Below are 26,780 nucleotides of genomic sequence, written 5' to 3'. Positions count from 1 at the left end.
ATTTGATCGCAGGGAACAATAATGTTGATCAATAAATTATAATAATGATCACGTTTGTGATTAAAACACTTTGATTTACATTTGATATGTCTGAAAGAGAATTTATATATATATATAGATTGTTGTTTCTTGTTTTTACACAGCAAAAAAGGGAACAATAATTATAAAGTAACGACAAGAAAGAAATATGTATATGTAGATGAAAATATAATAGTAAAAAGAATTTGAGAAGAAGCATGTATTAATAAAAATAGATATATATAGGTATATATATATATATGTGTATATATATATAAAATTTTAAAGTGGTTAAAAAGTAAGTATGTAACGGCAGGTTGAACTGATAGGAATCGCTCCTGAAGCGTTCCGCCAGATCACGATCATTAATTATATTGCAATTATTTGCATAACTATGCAAAGAGAAAAGAGGACGTTTTTTGTTTTAATAATATACATATATAAATTATTATCATTTATAATAATAATAATATATATATATTATTACAAGGACACGATTAAAACGAGCCATGTAACTACTCTCGCCTAATTGATAAAAAAGAATAGCTAAATGAAAGAAAAAAAAAGACGCATTACCGGAGGGATCACCTTCACCGTTTTTTTTTTGAGGATTGAAAATTATTAAAAATTATTTGATTAAAATATTTCTTTTCTTTTTTCCTTTTTTGATTTTTGTGCTGACTTTTTTCTAATACAATCCGATATGAATCATTATATTACTGTATTAATTATATGATTCTATCCGTAAATTATATCTTTTGGCAGAATACTTCGAGCGTGTCGTATAGATTGATAAATAGTAATCGACAGCTTATAAGGATTTTGTGCAGCAGACAACAAAGTTTGTATAAAAGAAAAGATAAAATATATATATATACATATATATATATATGTATATTTAGTATGTATATATATATATGTAACTGTAAAGTATGCAATATTTATATATATAATATATAAAAAACTGTACATAATATCAGCAATGATAAGATCGATAATAGGAACGTGATAACGATAATAATGATAACAAGGATAACGAATATAACGTTAATAATGATTATGACGATGATTATGACGATGATAATAATAATAATAATAATAATAATAATAATAATAATAATAATAATAATAAATAATAATAATAATAATTAATATAATGATAATAATGTTAATCATAATAATAAAAAGGAAATGGGGTCGGTAGTAGGGGTGGGAGGTGGCCATAGTGATAACAGTGACGATGAAGGTGATGATCGTGATGATAAGTAAGAGTGTAGTAGCAATAATAATTATAATAATTTTATATAAATATAAATCAGTAAACAATTACTCGTGACTGGTCTGTATGGCCTCCTTGAAGTTAGAACTCCACTTCCAGCCATACTAAAAAATTAATATTATTTTCACTATCAGTGAGCTGCAACTTTATGATTTTTTTTTGTTTCTTTTTTTTTGTTTTAATTTAAAAAAAAAAGGGGAAAAAAATTCTTTTTTCTTTTTCATCGTTTCAAAGTTTTTAAGAACAAATTTGTCTATTAAACACAATTACGATGCGTAACCCGCGTCGCTCGCGTTTGGTCAAACTAATTAAAGGAACGATACGTAGAGAGCTTTACGACAGATCTTTCTCGCTTCGCTCATTTTTTTTTTTTTTAATTATTTATATAGAGAATCGATCATTGTATCGATTAATTACAAACGTACTATTCTTTTTGTACAGGATGGGCTATAACTCGTGATATTTAAATGTCGATGAATATATCAATTATCAATTAAAAGCAAATTATATCAGAAAAGAATAAAAGAAATTATATTTGCGATTTATTATTAAAGATTATATTATTTAATTACGTTAAAATACAAAGAAAGAAGAAGAAATCGATAAAATTACATATACTAAAGAATATATTGAAATCATCGAAGTATTAATTCTTTTGTGAAAATAAGATAAAGTGATTGAGAGATACGGCCCATCTTGTGTGATAATAACAATCTATATGCACATAAACATATGTATATACCCGAGAATCTATATATAATATATACCGGTATAATCGTCGCGACGCAGATTTTCGTCATTTAAGATTGAACAGCTAACATTGAGATTAATAAATCTGACGAAACATCGTCATCGTTATCGCCGTTTTATTTTTTTTTGCTCTCGAAGGAATGATAATAATAATAATAATAATAATAATAATAATAATAGTAATAGTAATAATAATAATAATAATAGTAATAATATTAATAATAATAATAACAACGATAATAATAATAATTAAAAAACAAAGAAAGAGTAAAAAAATTGAATATACAAAATGGGACAATAACTTTGATAATCTTGAATATTAATGTTCTTCTTAAAGATATAGTGATATTTTGTTAACAAAAGTCTCATGGTTAGAAGACAACTGTAATATGGCAGCAATAATTTTTTTGTAGATAGATACATGAAGAATATACGAAGACGACCAACTATGTTTTTTGTAATGAAATCATGTTTTTGATTGCATTGATCGGTGCAGCTCGATGCTCTCTATGCAAAAATATTAACCCATATATTCTCAATAAATAATTAGTTTAGGAGATATTTTAATTTAAATATTGCTAAGAAACCACGTATAGAATTGCGACTTTACCTAAATAATAATAGTAAGTTACAAAAGAAGTTTTTTGAATTTTCGTTTTTTCCATTTCGTACATTATTGACTATTAATAGATCTTCTATCCTTTATTTTAAATAAACAAAATAAAATTTACATAATTATAACAAAACTTGAAATGATTTCATCGTAATTATGTCTCTATTACGAAAGAAAAGAAACAAATCAATTTGAAAAATTATTAGCAAAATCAATTTTATCATATCGATATTATTGTTATATTTAAATAAATAAAGAATAAATTATAGTTTAAAACGGCGTTGATTTCAAGTCTCTACGATTTTTCGTTCCGAAAATATCACTGTCGAAAGATTTTCATTCATAATTCGCATAGTCAGCTGTTCGTAGTAATAGTAGTAGTAGTGGTAGTAGTAGTAATAGTAGTAGTATAGCCAATTATAAATAAACAAAATTAAATTTAAATAATTATAATAAAAATTTTTATAATTTCGCCATGGTTACTTTCTTATTACGAAAAAAAAAGGAAAAATTCAATTTTAAAAATTATTAACAAAATCGATTTTATTATAGCAATATTATTGCAATGTTTAAATAAATAAAGAATAAATTATAGTTTAAAACAGCGTTGATTTGAAGTCTCTACGACTTTTCGTTCCGAAGATATCGCTGTCGAAAAATTTTCATTCATAATTCGTAAGAAACAGCTGTTCGTAGTAATAGTAGTAAGATGCGTAAATTCTCGGAATTTATATAGATCAGTGTGTCACCGAACTAACCTGAATGAAATTATATAGGTCAGTGTGTCATCGAGCTAATTTGAATGAAATTATATAGGTCAGTAGGTCAATCTAAACATTTTTCATTTATATGGGAATATCTCCGGAACTAAAAATCGTAGAGACTTGAAAGAACTACCATTTTAAAGGGCAGAATTTTCTATATTTTTTAAGCATATTGTTAATGATTAATTAACAATTTGTTATAAACAATATTTATAAATAATTTCGTGTAAAGTAAATTCGTATTATTTTGCGAAAACAAAAAGAATTTTGGACTGCGACCGATTAATGAAATTACATAAACTATTAAATGATCAATAAACAAATTCATTTTGTTATTAAAAAAAAAACTTTTATACATAATTAATAGTTATATTTTCCATTTACATAGGAATATCTCCGGAACTAAAAATCGTAGAGATTTGAAAGAACTACCACTTTAAAGGGCAGAATTTTCTCTCTTTTTTAAGCATATTGTTAATGATTAATTAACAATTTGTTATAAACAATATTTATAAATAATTTTGTATAAAGTAAATTCGTATTATTGTGCGAAAACAAAAAGAATTTCGGACTGCGACCGATTAATGAAATTACATAAACTATTAAATGATCAATAAACAAATTCATTTTGTTATTAAAAAAAAAACTTTTATACATAATTAATAGTTATATTTTCCATTTACATAGGAATATCTCCGGAACTAAAAATCGTAGAGATTTGAAAGAACTACCATTTTAAAGGGCAGAATTTTCTCTATTTTTTAAGCGTATTGTTAATGATTAATTAACAATTTGTTATAAACAATTTTTATAAACAATTTCTTACAAAATAAATTTATTTTATTTAATATATATAATAATGTAATTTTATGTAATGTTCTTCATTTACATGAAAATATCTCCGGGAGTAAAAGTCGTAAAGACTTAAAACAAGTACGCAAAGTAAGCTCAGAGTAAGCGCAGAGTAAGCGCAAGATAAGCGCGGAGTAAGCGCTGAGGAAACGCTTATAAATATCTCCTAAACTAATAATTTTTCGACGTATATGAGTCAATACTTTTTTTATAGAGAATGTCGAGCTGTATCGATGCAATCAAAAATATACGATTCTATTTAGAAAAACAAAGTTGTCCTTCGCATGTTCTTCACGCGTCCATCTGCAAAAATATTATCACTGCCATGTTATGAACTGCTTCTTATCGTACATAATTTGTTAACAAATGTAATTCATACCACTAAAAATAATGGAGATATTCAAGGCGATCAAGGTTATTGCAACACCCTGTATATTTTTATATTTATATAATCAAGTAGATAGAGGCACCTAGATTGAAGATCTTTCGTAACGATAATAGCATTTGTAAAAAGTAATCACGGATCACGTAACTAATTAATTACATAATTAACTAACGAATGAATTAATTTATTAACGACGATTTACTGATTTTCCGACGATGACGTTTCCAGTCTGTTTCGTCAGATAACGCGTTTAATATATGTATTATATATGTATATAAAAAAAAAGAGTATATCTATATACTATCGGGATACAGCAAACATTGAAAATATTGGTTTAAAGGGGGTAAATATAGGGGGGGTAAAAAGGGGGGTCCATATCACAGAGAGACAGACACAAGTTGCAGGAAAAAAGTTGTTTCGACACCGAACTCGTTAGGTGCGCTTAATATAGATATAATTAATTAATTGATTAATTAATTATGAGTTTCCTTTTTTCTTTTGAAGGGTATTCTCAAGGGTTAAGAAGAGCAAAAAAAAAGCAAGAAAAAAAGGAGATAATAAAATAGAATCGTTATCGAAGAACGTTATATCGTTCTTACGATCTTGGAGAACATATGTATTGGGGTGGTTTTAAAAAGGGGGTTGGGGTGGGTGGACACGATCGAAAATTCGAGTAGGAGAAGGGAGCTTTTTATATGATATATATGTAACAAAAATAGAATTTTTTTTCCTTAGTGAATACGTATATATGTATATGTATGTATTATTATTTTTATATATTTAGAAACAGCTCCCTGTCTCGTACTATCGATTTTGAATAAAACGATCGTTCAATTCGTAGAGAAGAAAAAGGTTTACATCGGATTTCGTGGTTTTTTCTTTTATTTTTTTTTTTGTTTGGGCAGTAGGGTGGAGGTTGGACGATAAGAATAATTCTTTAGTTTTGCCGATTCGAACGAAAAGGGTGGCGTCTTTTTTACTTTGTATATATATTTTTTTCTTTTCTTTTCTTTTCGTCAATTTTTTTTTTTTTCTTTTCTTTGCGATCATCGTCGAAATCGTTTAAGAGTACGAGCACGCTTTATTTACATCTCGACTCGCCGTCATCGCGTTGGTGGTGTGCGTGCGTGCGTATTTTTAATGTGTACGTACGTATATAAGTGTAAGTGTGTATGTATGCTTCTCTCTCTTTCTCTTTCTCTCTCCCACCCTCTCAAATTTTGTTTAAAATTGTAGGAATCGCCGATTTCGTCCACCGGGACTGTATGTATGTATGTACGACGCGATCGACGTTATTAATATTATTATTACTATTATTTTATTATAATTAATTTTTATTTTAATGTTAACTGGTTTAAATAAAGGGAATAAACGATTTTAAAAGTCGTCGATCGATCGTTGACATACGTACAGAGAGATGCTTTTGTTGATGTATTTTTGTTAAAGATTCACGTATTATTGTTAGTAATATTTTTACGTGAGATATATATATATATATATATATGTAAGAAGAGAGTGGTATGTATACGTGAGAGAGATACGTATATATATATATATATACATATATATATATATATAATATAGGCGTATACGTGGGTAAATTTCTATATATATGTATTATCACTCGTTGCATGCGCTGGTAGCATAATGGGATAGGATATACAAGCGGTGATTTGGATTGATAATAATACGTTACTGCAAATTACCACACATCGTTTCAAAAAACTGGATATATAGGCCAAAAAGAGATATACGATATGTATATGTATATATATATGTATATATATGTACCTATTCACAGCATATATATAGTACACTTATACACACATATATATGTATAATATAACAACTTGTACCATTATATATTATATATATATATATATAGACATTTTCATATGTATAAAATATATATGAACATGTCTCTACACTGTTCATATAAATATGTGTATAGGTATATATGTATATGTGTATATATATATATATACATATATATTATATAGGTAATACGTATCTACGAGAAGCGGTTGAGTGTCGCGGCGAAGCTTCACTCTCTTCGATTATTTTTTTCTTTCTTTTTATATATATTTTTTTAATTACTCGGACATTGGTGGCGACGTTTTCTTTTTTTTCGATCAATATATGACGAGAACGTATGAATTTCATTTGAATTTTTATAGATATCTAATGAATAAATGAAATCAACGTGCTCGTCGGATGATCGTCAAGGATGAAGGGTTTATAAAGGGTTGAGAAGATAAAAAAAAAAAAAAAGAAAAGTAAGAAAGTTAGGTAGAAACGATTGTCTCGTCGAATTATTTTTTCCTTCGGGTTATCAAATTTGTTTTCTTCTTCTTTTCATTTCTTTTTTCTTTTTTTTATTTCTTTTTAAGAAGAAAAAAAAAATAATTCGCAATCGATGAACGGACAATTTTCGAGTGTAAAGCGTAGCGTGCCGTACGTCCATTTATCTCTTTTCGTAGGTGTCTCTTTTTTCTTTTTCTTTTTTTTTTTTTTTTTTTTTTTTTAAGGGAGAAAAATAGAACAGAGCTCGAAGATCATTATTAAGGAGACGAAGGAAATACGTGTAAGAAAAGAAAAGAGAAAAAAAAGTAATAAGTAAATAAATAAACAAGACAAAAAAATTGAAAAGAAAAAATTTTGCCCGGTCGGCTCGCGTTAGATCAATCGATCGATATTTATTTATTCATTTAGAAATATTCGTTCGTCTTTCTTTTCTTCGTCGTCTTTCTTTTTGAACTAGAGAGGATTTTTACATTTTTTATTTTTCTTTTTCTCAAAATATTTTCGGAAAAAGGTCAGGAATCAAACTTCATGCATTAATCTTCTTTACTTATTTATTATTATTTTTTTCTCTTCTTTCTTTAAGGAGGATGCAGGATTGATACGAGGGAAATTGAGGGTATAGTGTTTACTTGTAATACTTATAATTGTTTTGTCAGGTCGATTGGAAAGAAAATCGAGAGGAAATTTCGAGGCTTTTTCTTTTTTTCTTTCTTTTTTTTGAATTATCTTTTGGATAATAAGGAACTGTTTTTTAAGATGGAAGACAGAGAGATAGAGATAGAGATAGAGAGAGAGAGATAGAGAGAGAGAGAGAGAGAGAGAGAAGAGAGAAGAGAGAGAGAAGAGAGAGAGAGAGAGAGAGAGAGAGAGAGAGAGAGAGAGAGATTGATAGAAAAGAGAGCGAGCGAGCGAGCGAGCGAGTGAGCGAGCTTGCGAGCGAGCGGGCCAATCGAGCGTTACCTTGGAATGTTGCGCTGATGTTGGTGTTATTGGTGGGGTCTCTTCGGCATCCACGCTTGTTGCATTTGGTAATCGCTGCTCTTGCACCGAGGCCAAGCTGAAAAAGTGCCACAATCAAATGATTTCCTAAAGATTATCATTTACTATCATTTTTCTATCTTTTCTATACTTGTTGGTCTCTTTGTTTGTTTGTTTCTTTCCTTTTTCATTTACTATAATACATTGTTGATAATAATCACATTGTTAACTTAAGCCGAGTGTTTTCGTTATCTTAATCAATTATCTACTGATATATATATATATATATTTGTTATTATTATTATAATTTTGTGTTAATGATATATAAATCGAGGACGATTAATATCATCGAGACATATTAACGAACGACAATGTATCAATCTTTTTGAAATTTTCTATTCGTTAGATATTAAACGTTACTAATATATAATAATATTCGATTACGTCATATGCTCGGTAATATAAGACCTATGTTTTATTACGATGACTCAGCTCTATGGACTGGGATATTTTCCAACTATATTTTGACTCCTAGCAATGTCATAGTCTACTCTGGTATATACGTTACGATATAAACAATATTTGTATAGAAACATTACCCTCGATATCCCCACCATTCCTACTTTCAATAACACGTACATTTCCCACGGACAAAGGAACGATATACGCACCGTTTCAGCGTAACGAGTGTTCCAGTTAACTTCTTGCAACGTCTCAACGCAGACTCCAATCTCTCAGGCTCTTCCTTTAGGAACTTCTCCTCGCGTACGATTTTCTCCATCTCGGAACTTAGAAGACCCTTCATACCTTCTTGTAGACTTGGAAATCGTACCTTTAAATCCGCCACGGCTTTGCTGAAACGCAGAGGTATGATTAAGAACAAAACTTATTACGTAGCTTCTCTCTTTATTTCTTTCTTTCTTTCTTTTTCTCTCGCACTCCTTCTCTAATAGTAATAAATTTTCATTGTGCTAAGTCGATATTCTTTTGTTTACCTCGATTTATTTAATATCAATGCCATATTCTCGACGTCTGACATATTCACACGTGTTTTTCTATTGATGACGTTACCACGAAGTTCCTCCACCGTACTCTCGAGCTCGCTAAAAATTTCATTAATTAGAGATGTAATATTCGTTGATAATTATTTATAGATATTGGGACATATGTATTTGCTTAAGATATTATTATCGATGGGAAATGAGAGATTTTATATAACAAATTATTTTCATTTCCTTAACATTTTATAGTTTATATGAAATTTCACTCATCGATAATGTGTCAAGTAAATGCATAATCTAACAGAGTCGATCAAAACTTTCTAGATAATATGAAAAATCGATTATTCTTTTCGGAGATTTTTTAGGTATTTATTTAGTCTTGTAGTTTTGCAATCTGGAACAAAAATAGTCTCGAAAAAGTGCGATTGATTTTTAAAATTCATCTGAGAGTTTTCGATCAGTTCTGTATACGCATACATATACATACACACATACATACATACACACGTATATATATATATATATATAATAAAGGACTCACGTAAGATCTTTTTCCAGCCTAAGCATTTCCTGTTTGTAGAGGTCTTCCTCTCGACTGAGTCGAACTTTTTCTGCATCACCAGCTGCCCAAGCTGCGTCTCCACCGGACAATAACATCGCTCTACAAAAGAGAAAGAAAAATAAAAAAAAGAAAAAGAAAAGAAAGGTAAGAACAATATATGTAGAAAAATTCACGTGTGTAAATTTATATCCAATTATCGTTTATACACCGCTATTATCTATAAAATAGAAAATCGTAGGGAAGAATAAAAGAAAAATAGATATTACTGATAATACCTGATAGTGATAAAAGTATCCCTGATAGTTTCTCGTACAGTATGCGCCTGAGATTGTGACAAACGTCTGAGATTCTTTACATCCTGTCGAAGATCCTTAGCCTTTTTCTGTAATCCTCTTAATTGATTATACATCTCTGGTGTCAAGGCCAAATCACGATAAACGTATTGACCAGCTACCAAGGCTGCTGGCTTAGGTGGTGGAGTTGGCTTATGTCTCTCTCGTTCTGAAATCATGCGCGTTTTTTCTATTAATTATCGTTAAAGAAAAACAACAAAAAATTCGTAATAAATATATATATATATAAGTAAATAAATAAATAAATAAAAAATAAATAAATAAAGTTCTCGAATTACATATACATACTACGAAGCCTTTCCAGACGTATAAATGACGACATAATAATATATAGGTATAGTTGTTATACATATGTGTATATACGCAGTGTTATATAATTCAACTTATACTCAACTTTATCTCGAATTTGTCTTATCGAGACGAAGATTTAAGCAGATCAAAAAAGGATAAGGATGACAAAGGAAGAAGACAAGGAGAAACCCCATAATGACGATAATGTTACGATTTTGAACATAGGATATTATTATATACATATATTATAATGGCGATGATATTAAGCGTACAAGAGTTTTTTTGTATTCTTTACCTTGCGAAGACATCCTCGGCAACGTGGAGGATTTGATTGCCGGTTTCGTAGGCTTTGTATCCGCTAGTCGATGGTAGGCATTGGACACAATCGTACGAGAAGGTGTTAGAGATAATATTATTATTGTGTTAGTTCTCTCTGTTCGTTGAGAGAAATCATTTCGTTTACGTGAAATGCTTCTCGAGTTCTTTTTTTAGTCTTTCTTTTTTTTTCGTTTCTTTCCCCCTTTTTTCGCTCGGTACAAACGATGACATTTCGTTTTCTTTTTCTTTTCCTTTTAATTAATATCAAGTTTATTTATCAATCTCCTTCGCATTATTTTTAATTAATCAAATAAATGAAAGAGGTTGGCAAAGGTTTCGTCCACAAATATTTTATTGCGTTCTCTGTTCAAATCGTTCTTTTTTTTTTTTATTATACATAACAAATAATTTGGAAAATTTTCATGAATTCAAAACCGACAGAAATTAATTACTACTTTCGAAAAACTCTTCTAACTCGTAACGACTCGAACAACTCGATAACAATCTTTTTTGTACACGTTTAATTTATCGAAATAAAAAAGGAATTAATGGACATAATTGGACATAATTGATCATAATGCAAAGGATCACAAATATCGTATATTTAAATATACGTATGCATATGCGAATACGTATTAGAAATGAGATCGACGTATTTATCGAGCCGAAAAAAAGGGGCGAGGAGAAAGAAAAAAAAAGAAAAAAGGAGAAAAAGAAAAAGAAGAAGAAGAAGAAGAAGAAGAAGTAGAAAAAGAAACAAAGATTCACCTTTTTTTTGTTTACTTATCGATAAACATGCTTGGAGGAGATTGAAAATCTCGTGAGATGATGTGTACATGTGTATGTGTGGCTGTGTGCGCATGTGTGTTGATTATTACCTGCGTGTTGGGGGGAATGTTGTTTTGGTGAGTTCATATCTGGCGGCTCGTCACTGAAGGACACTGACTTTTCAAAGGACACCGACTTGTCTGTAATAGATGTCGATCAAACAGATTTTTCTTTGCGTGGCTCTCTTGTACGTTGATAAAAATATAATATCTTTTAATAGTGATTATAATAAGGAATAATAGCATTGTGGTATACATATGTATATGTGCGATAAAAGATAAAAAACGATGTGCGTATTAAAAAAAAAAAAAAAAAAAAAAAAAGAAACGATTGAAACGAAACTAATCGAGAAAGAATCGATCTATCCAAGCTTTTTAATCGGGAGAATAGGAAAATTCATAGAGAAAATGTAATCGATTAGATTCTTTTTTTTAATAATCGTTCGTTCGTTCTATATCCTACGTGGTTACGTACGTAAGTGCACACTTTTTCTTTCTTGTCTTTTTTTTCTTTTAAAAGGCCATTTAACCCTTTGCACTCGTCGTTTATTTGTTTATTTATTTACGCTCTTCTATATTTCGATATTTTTCTTTCTTTCTTTCTTTTTTTTTTCAATCAGAAAAGTGGATGGTTGCGTACGTCGTATGTAATGAACATTTTTTTTTCAATAACAAAATTTAGATTATATTTATATATATCTTAGTATTATATATATATTTTTTTTAATAGAAAAAGTGCATATATCGTATTAAATAATTTGTTCCCACGAAAAGTAGATATTTCGTGATAAAAAAGAACGTCAAGATTAGATTCCAGAACGTCCAAGTTAACAATTAAAACAATGTAGACATAAAAAGTATCCATGAATATTACACAACGCGTAAATATAATACTATCAGAGGACTCGATCGTTAAAGTTCAAAGGGTTAAATCGCGAATAAAGAGACAGCAAATTCATTAGATTTTTCGATCGGGAGGTGACGACATGCATGATAGAAGAAGAAAAAAAGAAGAAGAAAGGGAGAAAGAAAAAAGAAAACGACCATTGAAAAAGAAAAAAAAAAAAAACGTGAAGGAAGACGTTGGTGCTGAAAGATTAGTACAATGACAAATTGATTGGAATTGTATAAAATTTGTGCCGACAAAAGCGAATAAAATCAATGTAACATGTAAGAGAGAGCATTGCTAAAGAGAAACATGGGCGAGGTGGAGTAGGGTGGAAAAAAAGGAGAAAGAAAACAATGTGATAGACAGATAGATAGATAGGTAGGTAGATAGATAGAAAGTAGAGATAGAGTTAGAAATAGAGATAGAGAGATAGAGAGATAGAGAGATAGAGAGAGAGAGAGAGATAGAAAGAGAGAGAGAGAGAGAGAGCATTGAAAATTCGATGTGTGCGAATCGTGCAACGGTGATCGTGACAGGTATTATAGCAGCAGTGCAGCGTTCAAAGCTAATGTGATATATATATATATAATGAATATTGATAGGTCATCATATGAAGCGCACCTTTGCCTAATTTCGGTGGTTTAACGTCTGTCCTTAAGAACGAGTCATCTGTAACGGTAGTTTGACAGACTTAAATGTTGCAGCGGAGTCGCGTCGTCGATTCGTGAGAGTGAAAGAGACAGAAAACGAGGAGATATGTAGGTACATACATACATACATACATACATACATACATTGTACATACATACATACATATATATATATATATGCATATATATATATCCATACATATATTACATACATATATATATTTAAAAAAATATCTATTTTTATAAATAAATAGAAAATGTTTATCTATGTACGTATATATCCCTATATGAATAGATAATAACATTATATATAATAATAATAATAATAATAATAATAATAATAATAATAATAATAATAATAATAATAATAGTAATAATAATGATAATAATAATAATGGTGATGATAATGATAACGGTAATAATGATAATAATGAAATACACCCATATGGTTATGTTAATAATAACAATAATAATAATAATGATAATAGTAATAATAATAATATTAACGTAAATAGTATTTAATATTTAATAAAATTTAATGATAATGATAAAACTAAATGTATGTACTTATAAAATTAGCAAATTATAGGAGAATAGAAGATAGAGAAAATGAGAGACACACCTGGCAGTGAGGCAGAGCTGGAGCTAGAATGTTTGTCGAACTCATCCCCGGCGCCTGGTGTGTTTGCGTTAGTCGGAATAACAAAGCAGTTTTACAGCAGGGTTCTTGTTTCTTTTTTTATTTTTTATTTTTTATTATTCTTTCTCATTCGAGGAAATTTTCAATTCCAAATCGAAAAGCAACATGATTAGACAACCGATTCGATTCTTATCCTAAATATCTGATCGAATGAAAATATATATTTAGAGCGAAAAGAAAATTAGGACAGTTTAGATGAAAAATTGTTGATCGTTGTCCATCTTGTCGTACTTTACGATACTTTGAAAATTCTATCGAATTTCACAAAATGATATGTATATATATATATATATATATATATATATATATATATATACTTACTAATTATTTTAACCTTTGCTTAACTTCGTGGATGAATAATGATCGATCGATCGCGTAATTGCTGTACGATTTATAACAAATGAATTAATGTTAAAACAAATTGAGAGAGAGAGAGAGTGAGAGAGAGTGAGTGAGGATGAGTAAGGGTGAGTGAAAGTGAATGAGTGATAGAGACAGAGAAAGAAAGAAAGAGAGAGAAAGAGAGAGAGAGAGAAAGAGAGAGAAAGAGAGAGAAAGAGAGAGAGAGAGAGAGAGAGAGTGTGTCATACCTTAGCTCGCGAACTTCTTCGTTCTTCTAGTTTAAATCCACACACAATCGCTTCTTTATCCAATTAAGTAAGTATTCTTCGCCGTCAGCACGCATCTCGGAATTATTTTATCGAGTACACGCGATAACGCGATTTTTTTTTGAGAATTGGGAGATGAAATTTATGATCAAACGAAAACAAGCGAATTTGTTGAAATAAAGAGAGGTTTTGTGGTGGAGGTGTTTAGGAAGAAAGAGAGAGAGAGAGAAAGAGAGAGAGAGAGACAGATTGAAAGAGAGAGAGAAAGAGAGAGAGAGAGAGAGAGAGAGAGATGGCGATGAGACTATTAACAATAATGATAATAATAACGATAGGGATAATTTACAGATACCTACACACACACGCATATATATATATATATATTTATATATTTATATATATGATTAAAAATTGTTAAGATCGTGGAAATATAGACAGAATAGGAAAGAGATATACATATATTAGAATAGAGTCGAATAGAGTGAAAGGGCTAATTACGATTGATCGATATGAAGAAATGATTCTCTGGGAAAGCGAGAAACAAAGTATGCGGCTAAAATAGCAATAAAATAAGTAAAACTTGTATGAAAAGAAGGAGAGAGATTGATTGCTGGAAGGGGTGTTTTTAAATATATATATATATGTGTGTGTGTGTATGTGTATGAACGTGTATACGCGTATGTGTGGCGTAGAAAGATAGAGATAGAGAGGTAGATAGAGATAGATAGATAGATAGATAGATAGATAGGAAGGATTTTTTGTTGTTGTTGTTGTTGTTGTTTTTTGTCGTTTGTTTTCTTTTTTCTGGAAAGTTTAGAACGTGTAAAGAAACATAATCGGAGGATGATCGAACGTACCTGTAGTTCGCGCATAAGGGTCACGACCCGCAGGAACCTGTAAGTAGTCTCTTGGCGATGGACTCGTATGTGGTGCATGTGTCAAAGCCTTGTGAACCAGACCCGTCAGATTAGCCAACTGTCTTTCCATGTGCTCCACTCTTATCCTATCGAAGACAAAAATAACGATATTAATGATGATAATAATAATAAAAATTAACAATAATTATCGAATGATTAATATCGAGAAAGAAAAAAAATTTAGATGAATTCTTTCGTTCTTTTCTTCTTTCTTTTTTATTATCTTTTTTTCTTTCTTTTATTATTATTGTTTTTTTTTTTTTGTTTGGTTTTTCTTGCAAAGCCATTCTCGTTGTAAAGGTAGACATCGAGTGTGTTGCGATAGTTACGAGATAAGTTCGTTCATTCATTCATTCATTCGCCAGGGTATCGTACAAGATGCGCCGCTACTTATTATTATTTATCTATCGGACGATAACGCATAACTCGGCTGGCACATAACTAATACATGTTTTCTATTTAGCGCAGGCAAAGCTACACACCATTTTGTTCTTATCTCTTTTTCTGTTTTTTTTTTCTTTTTTCACTTTTATTTCTTTTTCCTTTCTCCTTTCTTTTTTCTTTTCTTTTTTTTTGCTTCACGTTTGTTCCGATCCGATTTGATTTATTTGCGTTTCATTCCATAACGTTTAAATAAGCAGGATCGTATCTCGTCGCGAGATTATTATTTCTTTTTTTTTTTCAATATTCTTTTTATAAAAAAAGAAACGAAAAGGAAAAAAAAACTCCATCAAGCAATCCGTAGAAACATTATTTTCTATTTCAGATACGATCCTTCGATATCGTTTATCTCCAATATGAAAAGATGTTTTATAAACGATACGAAAAAACTTATTGCACCTACAATAATAATGGCAAATTGCATTCAACGAGTGCAGTTCGATCGACTCAAATTTGATCTTGTGTTTAACATGGAACAGGACGGTCACGTTCTAAACATTAGATCATTAGATTCGTCACACCAACATATAATATATAGAGACACGTGCATCGTTTCCCACGGATTAGAGATATTTCATTTTTTTATTTGAACAAAACGACAAACAAAAAAAATCTAAAAAAAGAAAAAGAAACGAAGAGGAAAGGAAAACAAATATATTATTGGGGTAGGTCATCCGGGAAGTTGCTGCAACTTTTTTTGCTAAGTTCGCTAATCGGCATGCTACATTCCACTGCTGCGATTATCCACAAAGTTGAAAGAGCTAGGCATTAGATGTTTATTCTCCCATAATCAGTGATAGGATAGAATAGACAAGGACAGAGAGAGAAAGAGAGAAAGAGATAGATAGATAGATAGATAGATAGAGAGAGAGAGAGAGAGAGAGAGGAGAATCTTGCGTCTTTCTTTCACGATTATATTTTCTTGTTTCTCGATCATGCTTCTCCACTGGCATCATCCTTCTTTCCAACATGCAATTTTTTTTTGATTTATTAATTAACGATTCGATTATCGATTGATTTTTGATTTAATCGATTAAGACAAATTCTGTGTGTATATATATATATATATATATATATGTATATTCACATATAAACGGAGATTAAAATTTAATTCTCCGTTTACAAAAAATTAATTCCTTCTAGAGCGACATTACCGGGATTTTTTCTTTAATAATAAATACCGAGATCGAACGTCGAAGTTTGTTTCTTTTTTAACAACCCGACAAATAACTACATGATTAAGATCGAGAAACGATTAAGGTAAAACCTACGTTGTTCTTGTAAAAAACTCGATCGATTATTTAATGACGATGTTTACGTAGAAAATAGTTATGCGTAAAGAGAATATATTCGACGAATGTGACCAGCGAATGTAGAATTTTCCGTTTTTCTTTTTTTTATTTCCCTTTTTAGAAGGTAAAAGTCAAGTCGGAACGTAAATACGGTGATATATCGCGACGTTGAGAGATATAATAAAAGTAATAGTAACAATAGTAATAGTAGCGAATCGCTGGTAAAGATTTTCTTTCCTTTTCAAACGCGTAAAAAAAAATATATATATATATATACATTCGTATGAAATGATGAGAGTGAAAAAATCCCGGTATGATAGTGAAAGAGGGAGAATAGAAAAAGAAAACAAAAAAAAAACAAAAAAAAAAAACAAAAAAAGGAGAAACCAAAAAAGAAAAGAAAGGAGCGATAAGCGTGGAACTAAAATGCGATATGCGGCAGTGTGATGAATACCGAGTAGCGTCGTAGCTCTGTCCAGTGGGTATAGGGGCTGCCGATGGTGGTATGAACGGAGATCGAGGGGGTCCAGAAGGTGGTCGACCTGGTGGTTTCACGCCGTAGAGGCTGTAAGATTCCTCCAATAGCTCCGTATCGCTGCACCACCCACAACAGATATACACATCCACGCTATCAGTCATCCAAGGGAGGGTTTCTGTCTTTTTTTCTTATATATAGTTTTTTTTTCGTCACCATTTTTATTAGCCAAATTCGAAGATCACGTGAAATTGACGATGTCATATCACGTGCGTTTGTTAGTTGGTTAGTTAGTTAGTTAGTTAGTTAGTTAGTTAGTTAGTTTGTTTGTTTGTTTATGTTTGTTTAATATGTGCGTGCGGATCCGCTCGCGTGTTTATGTACAGTGAAAAGTGACTTGAAATTGATTCTTTTTTTCAAATCGAAATATCGCATTTGACAGGTATTTCGATAGGAGGAAAGGGAGAGAGACAGAGAGATAATATGAGATAGATGGATGGATAAACAGATCAGACAGAGATAGATAGATAGATAGATAGATAGATAGATAGAGAGAGAGAGAGAGAGATAGATGGATAGATAGATAGATAGAGATACATAGAAAGAAAATTAGGGAAACTCTCCTCACCTTGCTTCTTCGTCGATGACAGGTGTCACTGTTCCGGAATACTGCGAATAATAAGGCTCTTCGTAGCTGCTACCGGTGCTATAGGGACCAGGTGGATACCTTCCGGTAGCAGATCCAACACCACCACCTCGTTCCGGACTGCTCATGTAACCACTCTCACCGTGCAATCGATCTGCGGGGACCGTTCGTAAGAGTTGAGAGATTAAATAACGTTTCGTATCATGCGTTGTTCCTTTTGTTTTGTTTTCTTTTTTTTTCGTTGTTATTTTTACTTTTATTTTTACTTTTATTTTAATTTTTATTTTCATTTTATTTTACTTTATCTCTCTTTTTTTTTTTGTTTTTTTACTGCTTCGTCTTGTTCTCTTTTTCTTACGTTTCTTAATCTCGCTCTACTTTTTCCATTTCGTTTCATCTTTTCTTTTTTTCTTTTTTGTCTTCTACGGGAAGCATATACAAGTCGAGCGAATTATAACGAACGAATGTGCAAGTGAAATCTAGATCGTATTTGGTAAATAATTAATATATGGCTAGCGATTTTCAACGACTAAACGACGGAGAGATAGAGGATAAAGAAAATAAAGAATACGGGTTTCGGAGGCGTGCTTATGGAAGGTCGATCAAAGTCTACAATTTTTTTTCTGTTTTTCTTCGTTTCCTTCTTGTTTTCTTGCCTAGTATTACTTTCTTTCTTCACTGATAAGGGATGACGATGCACACTACTTTTGCGAAAGGTACTTATATATGTAGGTATATATATATATATATGAATATGATGCGCGTATATATATATATATGTATATATCAAATGGAGGACATTCCGATTGGACGAAATCGACTCCTCGTTCGAATCTAATTTCCCCGAAATTAGATTAATGGCCGACATGGTAACGATGGGAAACGTTCCACCTGCTCGTCCGTTCTCGAAGACTTTACATTTTGGAATTTTTTTTTATTGCTTTAATATTTTTTTTGTCTTTGTTTTTTGTTGTTGTTGTTTTTTTTTTTTTTTCAAGGATTCTACTGACCTGGTATACTATAGAGGGAGACCGAGCTGTCTCTAGAGAAACGAGCAGAGCCCCCAAGACTTCCAAGGGGATTTTTGCCGCACTGGTAGCTGCGAAGCGGCTTGGCTGGCGGCACCGCGCCACCACCTAATTCATCCATCCAAAAAAGTCAAACAGAATGTACCGGAGAGAAATACTTTATGCCGGGGGATATGTGGCACTTCGCGCGAAAATAGAAAAACCGAATGTTTATAACGGTCTTCTTAATCTCTCTTTTTTTTTTTCTTTTCTTTACTTTACTTCTCCTTTTTTTTTCTTTTTCTTTCTTTTCTTAGTTTTTTTCCTCCCTCCCACCCTCCCTTCCCTTCCCCTCCCTTTTTTCCAATCCCTAAACCTTTGCTAAGTAGGAAAAGTACGGAATATTTAATTGTAGGATTTTTTTTTCTTGGCGAACTCGAGTATTTTGGATCGACTTTTGTGTCTTCTATTATATTTCTGTGTTATAAGAATTTCTAGGATTATGTAGGTTTTTTTTTTTTTTTTTTTTTTTATACACATATAAAGTAATTTAGAGTGGAGTAGAAAACAACGTTCATGAAAAAATATATAAAAAGATTAATGATAAGTTAGAAACTTGCAAAATGAAAGTCTCAATCTCAATTATCCTTCCTCGCATGTAATAATATTAATAATAATAATGACAGACAAGAGATAAAATAAGACAAATTGTTTAAACCACGGAAGCATTCAAATTTTTCTGTGATAAAATCGATTAGAAGGAAAAAGAAAAACAAAAAAACGAAGGGAACGTAATAAAGCAAAAAGAAGAGATCCGAAACAATCGAGTTCAATCGTAATTTCTCGATATAATTATCGAAGAATTAATAATATGGTTTACATTTTCCTTGTAAGACGCAATCTTTTTACGTACGTACGGATAAATATATATGTATCTCACATCTTAGCAAAGGATCGAAGGTCGAACCGAAGAAATCTCGGACAAGGCGATCTTTTTGTCCAAGTCGGAACGGTGCCTCGAGTCCCTTTGATTCGTTGAGCGATCGAAAGGATATAAGGATAATTTAATTAGCTCGAATAAAAAGCCATCATCATGTCGCGGAGTTTTTGCATGCTCTCTCCTCTTATAAATAGAATTTTTTTTTTCTTTTCTTTTAGGCGAGGGTTCGAAAGAGGAAGAGGGGCGAGCAGGATGGCGGGGGTGCGGCTTGTGACGTGATGTGAGGGTGCGCTTGAAAATTTATTCTTTCAGTATGTACCAACAGCGTGTGTTTTTAGTGTTAGTAATTAGTAACAGAACAGAGTAATCGGTTGATCTTAATTAGTGTCGATACTAGACAGGATTGTGAAGTGACGTAATTAGTAGAGTTGGAACGCAAATAGAGAGAAAAAGGGTAGTTAGGGGTAGGAAGGTTAGGGATGAAGAGGTGAGGAGAGTAGATAGGGTCGATCGGTTAACGTTCTCGTTTCGAATTCGAGGCTTCGTCGAGTAGATTAAAAGGACTTTGGCTTTGAGTTCTCGAGAACAAAACTGAAATGTTTCGATTTCGATCGATATCAACCTTATATATATATATATCGAGCGAAACGAATTGTTTGCAAAATGCAGAAAGAGAGAGAGAGAGAGAGAGATAGAGAGAGAGAGACATCGTGCACGAGTTGCTTTGGATGCTGAGAGAAGATTGTTTTTAAAGCATGAGAGAGACGACTAGCATGAAACTGGGAAACGTGCTAGGATGTATAATTTCGATAAGCTAATTGGTTATTATGTATGCATGTACATATACAGAGGTATATATTAATTTGGAATAACCAGTCGATAATACGTACATTTTCAACGTTTTATATCTAAATAAATAATATGAGAAGATGTAGGATTTTTTCTTTTTTCTTTCCTTTTTTTTTTGTGCAGTGAAAATGTATGCAAGCTAGATCAAAAGGATCACTTTGGAACTTTATACGGAAATCTCTGTAACTGTTAAGTTTGACAAGACTCTTGTATATATTTCTCATTTATTTATTTATTTTTTTTCTTCTTTTTTCAATTAAAGAAGAAATATATTGTATCGTTTTCGATGAAAAATCCTGATCTTGCGTTCATTTAGGTATAAAATGTTGGACCGGCGATATTAAATCTATCGAAAAAAATGTCCATCCTTTATATTAGAAAGAAAGAAAGAAAGAAAGAAAAAAAAGACAAAGATTCTTTTAGAAAATCAAGTAACTAACGTTGAGTTGGACAGAACAATTCTCGATAGGTTTAATACCTTTTTGTTTCTTTCTTTTTTTTTTTTTTTAATCTGTTTTTATTATTATCATTTGAGTCGGAGAGAAAAAGCTTGGAAATAGAAAAGTGTACGGAATAAATTTTCTCTCGTTTTATATAAGCGCGGCTTCCCATTGGACGATCGATCCGAATCGTCTGTTTTAAACGTGAAAAGAGTTCTCGACTCTTGGGAGACTAAGAGACACCGTTTTCTCGACGATATCGGCCACGAAATGGTCGTCTATTGTTAGCCGTGTGCGCAATTTAAAATAAAAGAAAAAAAAAAAAGAAATATGCGCACGTATACCTGGTGTAGATAATGGCTTCGGTTGTGTTGGGGTTGCATTTGGTCCTGCTACTACTGACGATGCTGCTGGACTATACGCCCTTAAAAGAGGTCCACCTCGTGGTAAAGTACTACTACCACCAACGTAATATCCACCACTACCGGAATTTGAATTTTTTGCTGTCTGAAAATACATAAAATTATTTCAATTATTGTACGTCGAAATCTTTTTTATTTTATTTCAATATTTCTTTCCTTTAAACTTATATACAAAAATACATTTTTGTTTTATCTTTTCTTTTCCTAAATTATTTCAATATACGATCTATATGTTCTTTAATTTAATTAAAAAAGAAACTAAATTTCTATAAAAAGAAATCGAGAAGAGCGTCATTCTAAAATAAATAAAATCAATAAATAGAGTTATATAAAATAATTAATCGATTGTAAGCGTTGAGATATTCTATTAGAAAGAGGTATTGTTCTATTTATTGTTTTTTTATTTAAAGTATTCTATTGCTCGATCCATGTGTTTCGAACGTTAATTTGATGTTAATGAATATATAACAGATAATTTAGTTTCCAAACATGTATACAGTTCGATTTCCTATAGATAAACAAGATAGCTTTGAAACGAATCGAATTTTATTCGATAACTATCAAGAGGAGTACTTTAATTAGGCAAGCGTTTATAGTGCGTGCACTTGAAATAGAATTTATTCGATTCGATTTCACTATTTTCTAATCTCTCCGTTTGCTTTCTAGTCAATTTGCTCGAGCATGCATAATACAATAGTTTATTTTGGCGGGAAATTGCGATCACGCGTACAAATCGATCGTTTCTTCTTCTCTATCTTTTTCTTTTTTTATTTCATATTATTTTTTCTCTCCTTTTTTTTTTTTTAATTTCGCTGCTTAGCAACAAAATTTTTTTATAGTTCGTCAAAAAAAGATTAGACATAAAAGATCGAAAGGCTCAATACCGTTTGTCATTCGTTGATTTTTTAAAATAATTTGAGATTCAAAATTAAAAAATTCCAATATTGTTTGTTGGCCAATGCAATATTTGGACTTTTTTAAATTTCAACATTGCACATCTTTCAAAGATTTAAGATCTACAATTAAAAGATTCCCTCGACATTGTTTATCGACCAATAATACATGTACTCATTAAATCTGTGATATTCGCAATTTTAAAAATAGCACAAGATACAAAATTACAAAATTCCAATATTGTTTGTTGGCCAATGCAATATTTGGATATTTTTTCGCGTTAAATTTCAAATTTGTACACTTTTTTTAATACCTTGTCTACTATAACTCAATCCAATCCAATACAATACAATTTTTTTTATTTGTTAGATCTTCGATGTCGATACATATCAATAATTGAAAAAATTTAACAATGAGATTAGAAAATCTCAATTGTTTATCTTGTAAGAGATTATATTGTATAATAGAATAAAAAAAAAGGAAAAGAAAAGAAAAGAAAAGAAAAGAAAAGAAAAGTAGGCGTGGTAAATGTTCCCCTTCCCTAACTATAATCTTCGGAAAGTGTTGGGGAATCAAAAGTAAATGTTAACATCCCTTCTCCCTCTTTCCGATTTCAAGGAAGCGTAAAAGCAAACAGGCTTTGCCGATTCGCATCGATTTCCCTTCCTTAGTAGTTGTTACTCATGCTGTACGTTCGGCAACGTGATCCGTGCCTTTTATATTGTCGTTACTCGAATTAGAAATAGAGAGAGAGAGAGAGAGAGAGAGAGAGAGAGAGAGAGTGAGATAGAGACATAGAGAGATAGAAAGATAAATAGAGAGAGAGAGAAAGAAGGAAATATAGATAGATAGATAGATACATATAGAGTCAGAAAAAGAAATAAAAATAGAAAAAGAGAAAGATTAGGAGACAAGTTACGACAGATAGATCAAATGGAGAAAAGGAAGGGGTTTAGAATAGACGAAGCTCGTTGTTAGTTAGAAAAGAAACTCAAGAAGGATAGGATGGTGTTTTGAAAAAGTGTCGTGTCATAATAGTCCGTTCGAAATTAAAATATATCATTCGAGTTGGAGCTTCGATATCGAAAAAACAAGGCGGTTTTTTTTCTCGAACGAGTTTCTCGATAATCGTAACGTATTAGAAATTGAAATAAAGATTTTAAATCGTTGAAGAGACAAGTCATTCAACAGATTCTTTTTTCCTTTCTTTTCTTTTTTTTTTTTTTGGTTATCGATGAATAGAATTCTTTTTTTCGTTTCGTTGGAAGGCGATGAATGACGTTGAAAATAATGAAGAAATCTATGTTATCATCTAATATCGTTGCATTCTCTTGTTTTATAATTTTTGAATATCTAATAAGAAGTGTGACCTTGGAGTCTTCTATCTCGAAGATCGACGAGAAGTTTGGGCAAAAAGTGAAAAGTTCGCCTTTGCATATGGTCTTGCTTACACAGAAAGATTATATTCAGGTAAATATTCGATTTCGATGCTGATAAAAAATACGCAGAGAGTTTTATTTGTTAAAAAGATTGTTCAAAACATGTCTGCCATTTTTATTTTTGATCGACAAGTAACAAGCTTGATCTTGATCATTTTAGACAAGAGATTTTTAATATACAACATATAAATACATCGAAACGAGAAAGTAAATGTAATGATTGACAAAGAATTTACTTCACCAATCACTTTTCGATCGGACCAATCGGAAAAGAGATTGTGAATTAACATTTATGGATAGTGCCCTAAATAGATCGAATGCCAATTAACACAGTAGGAATGTAAAGAGATAAATGTACGTAAGGTTTAATTAATCCTTTGTTTCTTTTCTCTTTGTTTTTCATTAGTTTCTGAGGTGGGAATTGCCAGTGCCAAATATCGAAGAATTTACTTTTTGTTTATGGTTGCGTTCTGATAATTTTACGCATCCACATTCGATTTTTTCTTATTCTAGTGAGTATATACCTGTGTGTGTGCAATATATTTTTGTCGTTGGAGAAAGTTAACGAAAAAAAGAAAAAAAAATAAATAAATAAAAAAGACAAAAGGAAAAGAATAATAAAAAAGAAAAGAAATTTTTCGAGACGACAAGTGAAAGGAGATTGATTCGTTGCTCGTTTTATCTCTGTTAATTCTTTTTTCTTGAAATTTATTTATTTATTTTTTTTTTTCATTTGACATTAAATTTATCAGTCCGTGATCAATGCTACGATAAAATTTCTTTTGAAAAACAAAAAAACGAAAAAAAAAGAACCAGAAATTTACATATATTACAACACATTCTCTTTCACTTTTTCTGTTCTCCCTTTACATTTTTATTTCTAATCATTTATTCTATTCATTTTACGTAATACGTGTATACATATGTTTCGTCTTTTTTTTTTTTTTCTTTATCTTTATCTTTCTCTTTCACTCGTGGAACTTTCCCAAATTGGAAAGTTCAAATCGAGAATATGATATAGAAATAAATGAGTTCGTTCTCGTTTTGTTAGAAAACGAGACAGATCGATTGATTCGAGCTTGGATATCTGCAAAGGGTCGAAGAGTACACTTGGAAATCGGTGGGATCAAAGTTTTTGAGGAAACTGTTATTTTTCAAGAAAACCGATGGTATCATATATGCCAAAGTTGGGAAAATCGATTAGGTCGATTTGCATTGTGGTTAAATGGACGAGTCAGGACGCAAGGTTATTCGGAAAAGGTTCGTGAGTTTCTCTTTCTTTTGTAAATAAATTTTTGCAAATTATATATATATATATATACATATACTTCTACTTATTTCTACAAAGAAATTTTTACATGCTACATATTATATAGCTCCTTTCTCTCTCTCTCTCTCTTTCTCTCTTTCTCTTCTTCTCTTGTAAATAAATTTGTGTAAATTGCATATGTAAATCCTATTTCTCTTTCTGTCGCAAATAACTCTACAAATTACATGTGTAGCTTCTCTTTCTTCCTCTCTGTCTCTCTCTTTCCTTCTATCGCTCTTGGAAAATAGTCCTTGTAAATTATGTACTTTCTTTCTCTCTATTTCTCTCTCTCTCTCTCTCTTTCGCGTACAAAGAAATTTTAATAAATGACATATGAAACCTCTCTCTTTCTCTTTCTCTCTTGCAAAGAAATTTTGACAAATTGCATTATATAGCTTCTCTCTTTCATTTATAAAAAGCCTTTGCAAATTCTGCAATTTCTCTATCTCTATTTCTCCTTCTTACACTCTCTCTCTCTCTCTCTCTCTCTCTCTCTCGCAAAGAAATTTTTACATACGATGTATTTATTTTTCTCTCTCTCTTTCTGTTACTCTCCAAGTATCTAATAAAACAAAATTTGAATTTAGACGGAAAATCACGTTGTACCGAAAGGAGGCGACATAGTACTAGGACAAGAGTACACAGACTTTGACAAAGGATTGGAAGAAGGTATCGAAGGATCTGTATTCGGTTTCAACCTTCTTTTAAAGTCAGCATTCGATGACGAATCTCCGATTATATCGATCGATCATACATCATTGATTCAAACGTTTGGTTCTTCTTACGGTATTCGTTTTCTACCGAGGATAATTTTTAAAACTTCGAAGGATTATTACGAGGAAGAAGATTCGAGATTATTGTTAACACCTGATTATACGAAGAGAATATCTCGAGTAGTTAACACGGCAAATAGGTCTTTACCGTTGGGACTTCAATTGGTGAAACTTTCTTATGTACGTTGCGAATTGGGTAAAGGCAGTCCACACATAGGTGGTTCACTTATGCTGATATCTTGGAGTAGAACACCGGTACGTATATTTGGCGGTGCGATTCTAAAGAATGCCAGAATAGATTGTGGTAATTTCTAAAAACAGTCAGAGTCTAGAACTCCCTCTTTCACTATCCTTCACCCATCCTTCTTCCTTCGACTTCTTCCACCACCTCGTCCATTTTACTTCGAGCTAATAAACCTTAGATATCTTCCAATTTAGGAGTAGCTAACATACTGGACAGGCAACATTTTGCAACTTCTCTCTCTCTCTCTCTTTTTCCGTCTCTTTCTTTCTCTTTTTTTTCTCTCTTTTTTTTTCTTCTAATTTCCTTCCTTGTCGCTTCAGGCCAACGTCAAGAATACTCTCGTACAAGTTGAATTACGTGCGCAAGACCAATGAAACTCGTTATAGTTATATCTAACTGTGACATACATATATGTATCGAGATAGAGAAAGAGATAGGGAAAGAGAAAGAGAGAGAAAACGTACCCTACAACGAATGCAGCTCTAGTTTCGCCATTTTTGCGCAACCACGAATATTCGATGATAACGAGCCAACGATATCTATTAGTTCT

The 26,780-nt window shown here is 31.2% G+C and overlaps 1 protein-coding gene across 14 annotated transcripts in view; it reads right to left on the bottom strand.

Moving 5' to 3' along the window:
- Positions 1–26,780, bottom strand: part of LOC127069305 (coiled-coil domain-containing protein CG32809) — a 56,365-nt gene that overhangs the window by 9,020 nt on the left and 20,565 nt on the right. For 3 of the 14 annotated variants that reach the window (XM_051006151.1, XM_051006149.1, XM_051006154.1), the window contains 14 exons: positions 21,494–21,656; positions 18,924–19,049; positions 17,897–18,067; positions 17,247–17,403; positions 15,000–15,145; positions 13,457–13,510; positions 12,806–12,874; positions 11,347–11,436; positions 10,446–10,508; positions 9,782–10,007; positions 9,486–9,605; positions 8,939–9,046; positions 8,615–8,797; positions 7,926–8,022 (listed from right to left, as the gene is read on the bottom strand). In XM_051006151.1, coding sequence (XP_050862108.1) covers positions 7,926–8,022; positions 8,615–8,797; positions 8,939–9,046; positions 9,486–9,605; positions 9,782–10,007; positions 10,446–10,508; positions 11,347–11,436; positions 12,806–12,874; positions 13,457–13,510; positions 15,000–15,145; positions 17,247–17,403; positions 17,897–18,067; positions 18,924–19,049; positions 21,494–21,656 — 1,773 coding nt within the window. Of the gene's footprint in view, positions 1–7,925; positions 8,023–8,614; positions 8,798–8,938; positions 9,047–9,485; positions 9,606–9,781; positions 10,008–10,445; positions 10,509–11,346; positions 11,437–12,805; positions 12,875–13,456; positions 13,511–14,999; positions 15,146–17,246; positions 17,404–17,895; positions 18,068–18,923; positions 19,050–21,493; positions 21,657–26,780 lie in introns of all 14 variants that reach the window. The other 11 variants (XM_051006152.1, XM_051006153.1, XM_051006150.1 and 8 more) reach the window with 11 other exon arrangements.

This window comes from Vespula vulgaris, chromosome 15 (assembly GCF_905475345.1).
Source record: "Vespula vulgaris chromosome 15, iyVesVulg1.1, whole genome shotgun sequence".
In the NCBI taxonomy this organism is placed as follows: Eukaryota; Metazoa; Arthropoda; class Insecta; order Hymenoptera; family Vespidae; genus Vespula; species Vespula vulgaris.
The sequence above is the reverse complement of the archived record's forward strand: the minus strand, read 5'-3'. Positions and strand labels throughout refer to the sequence as shown.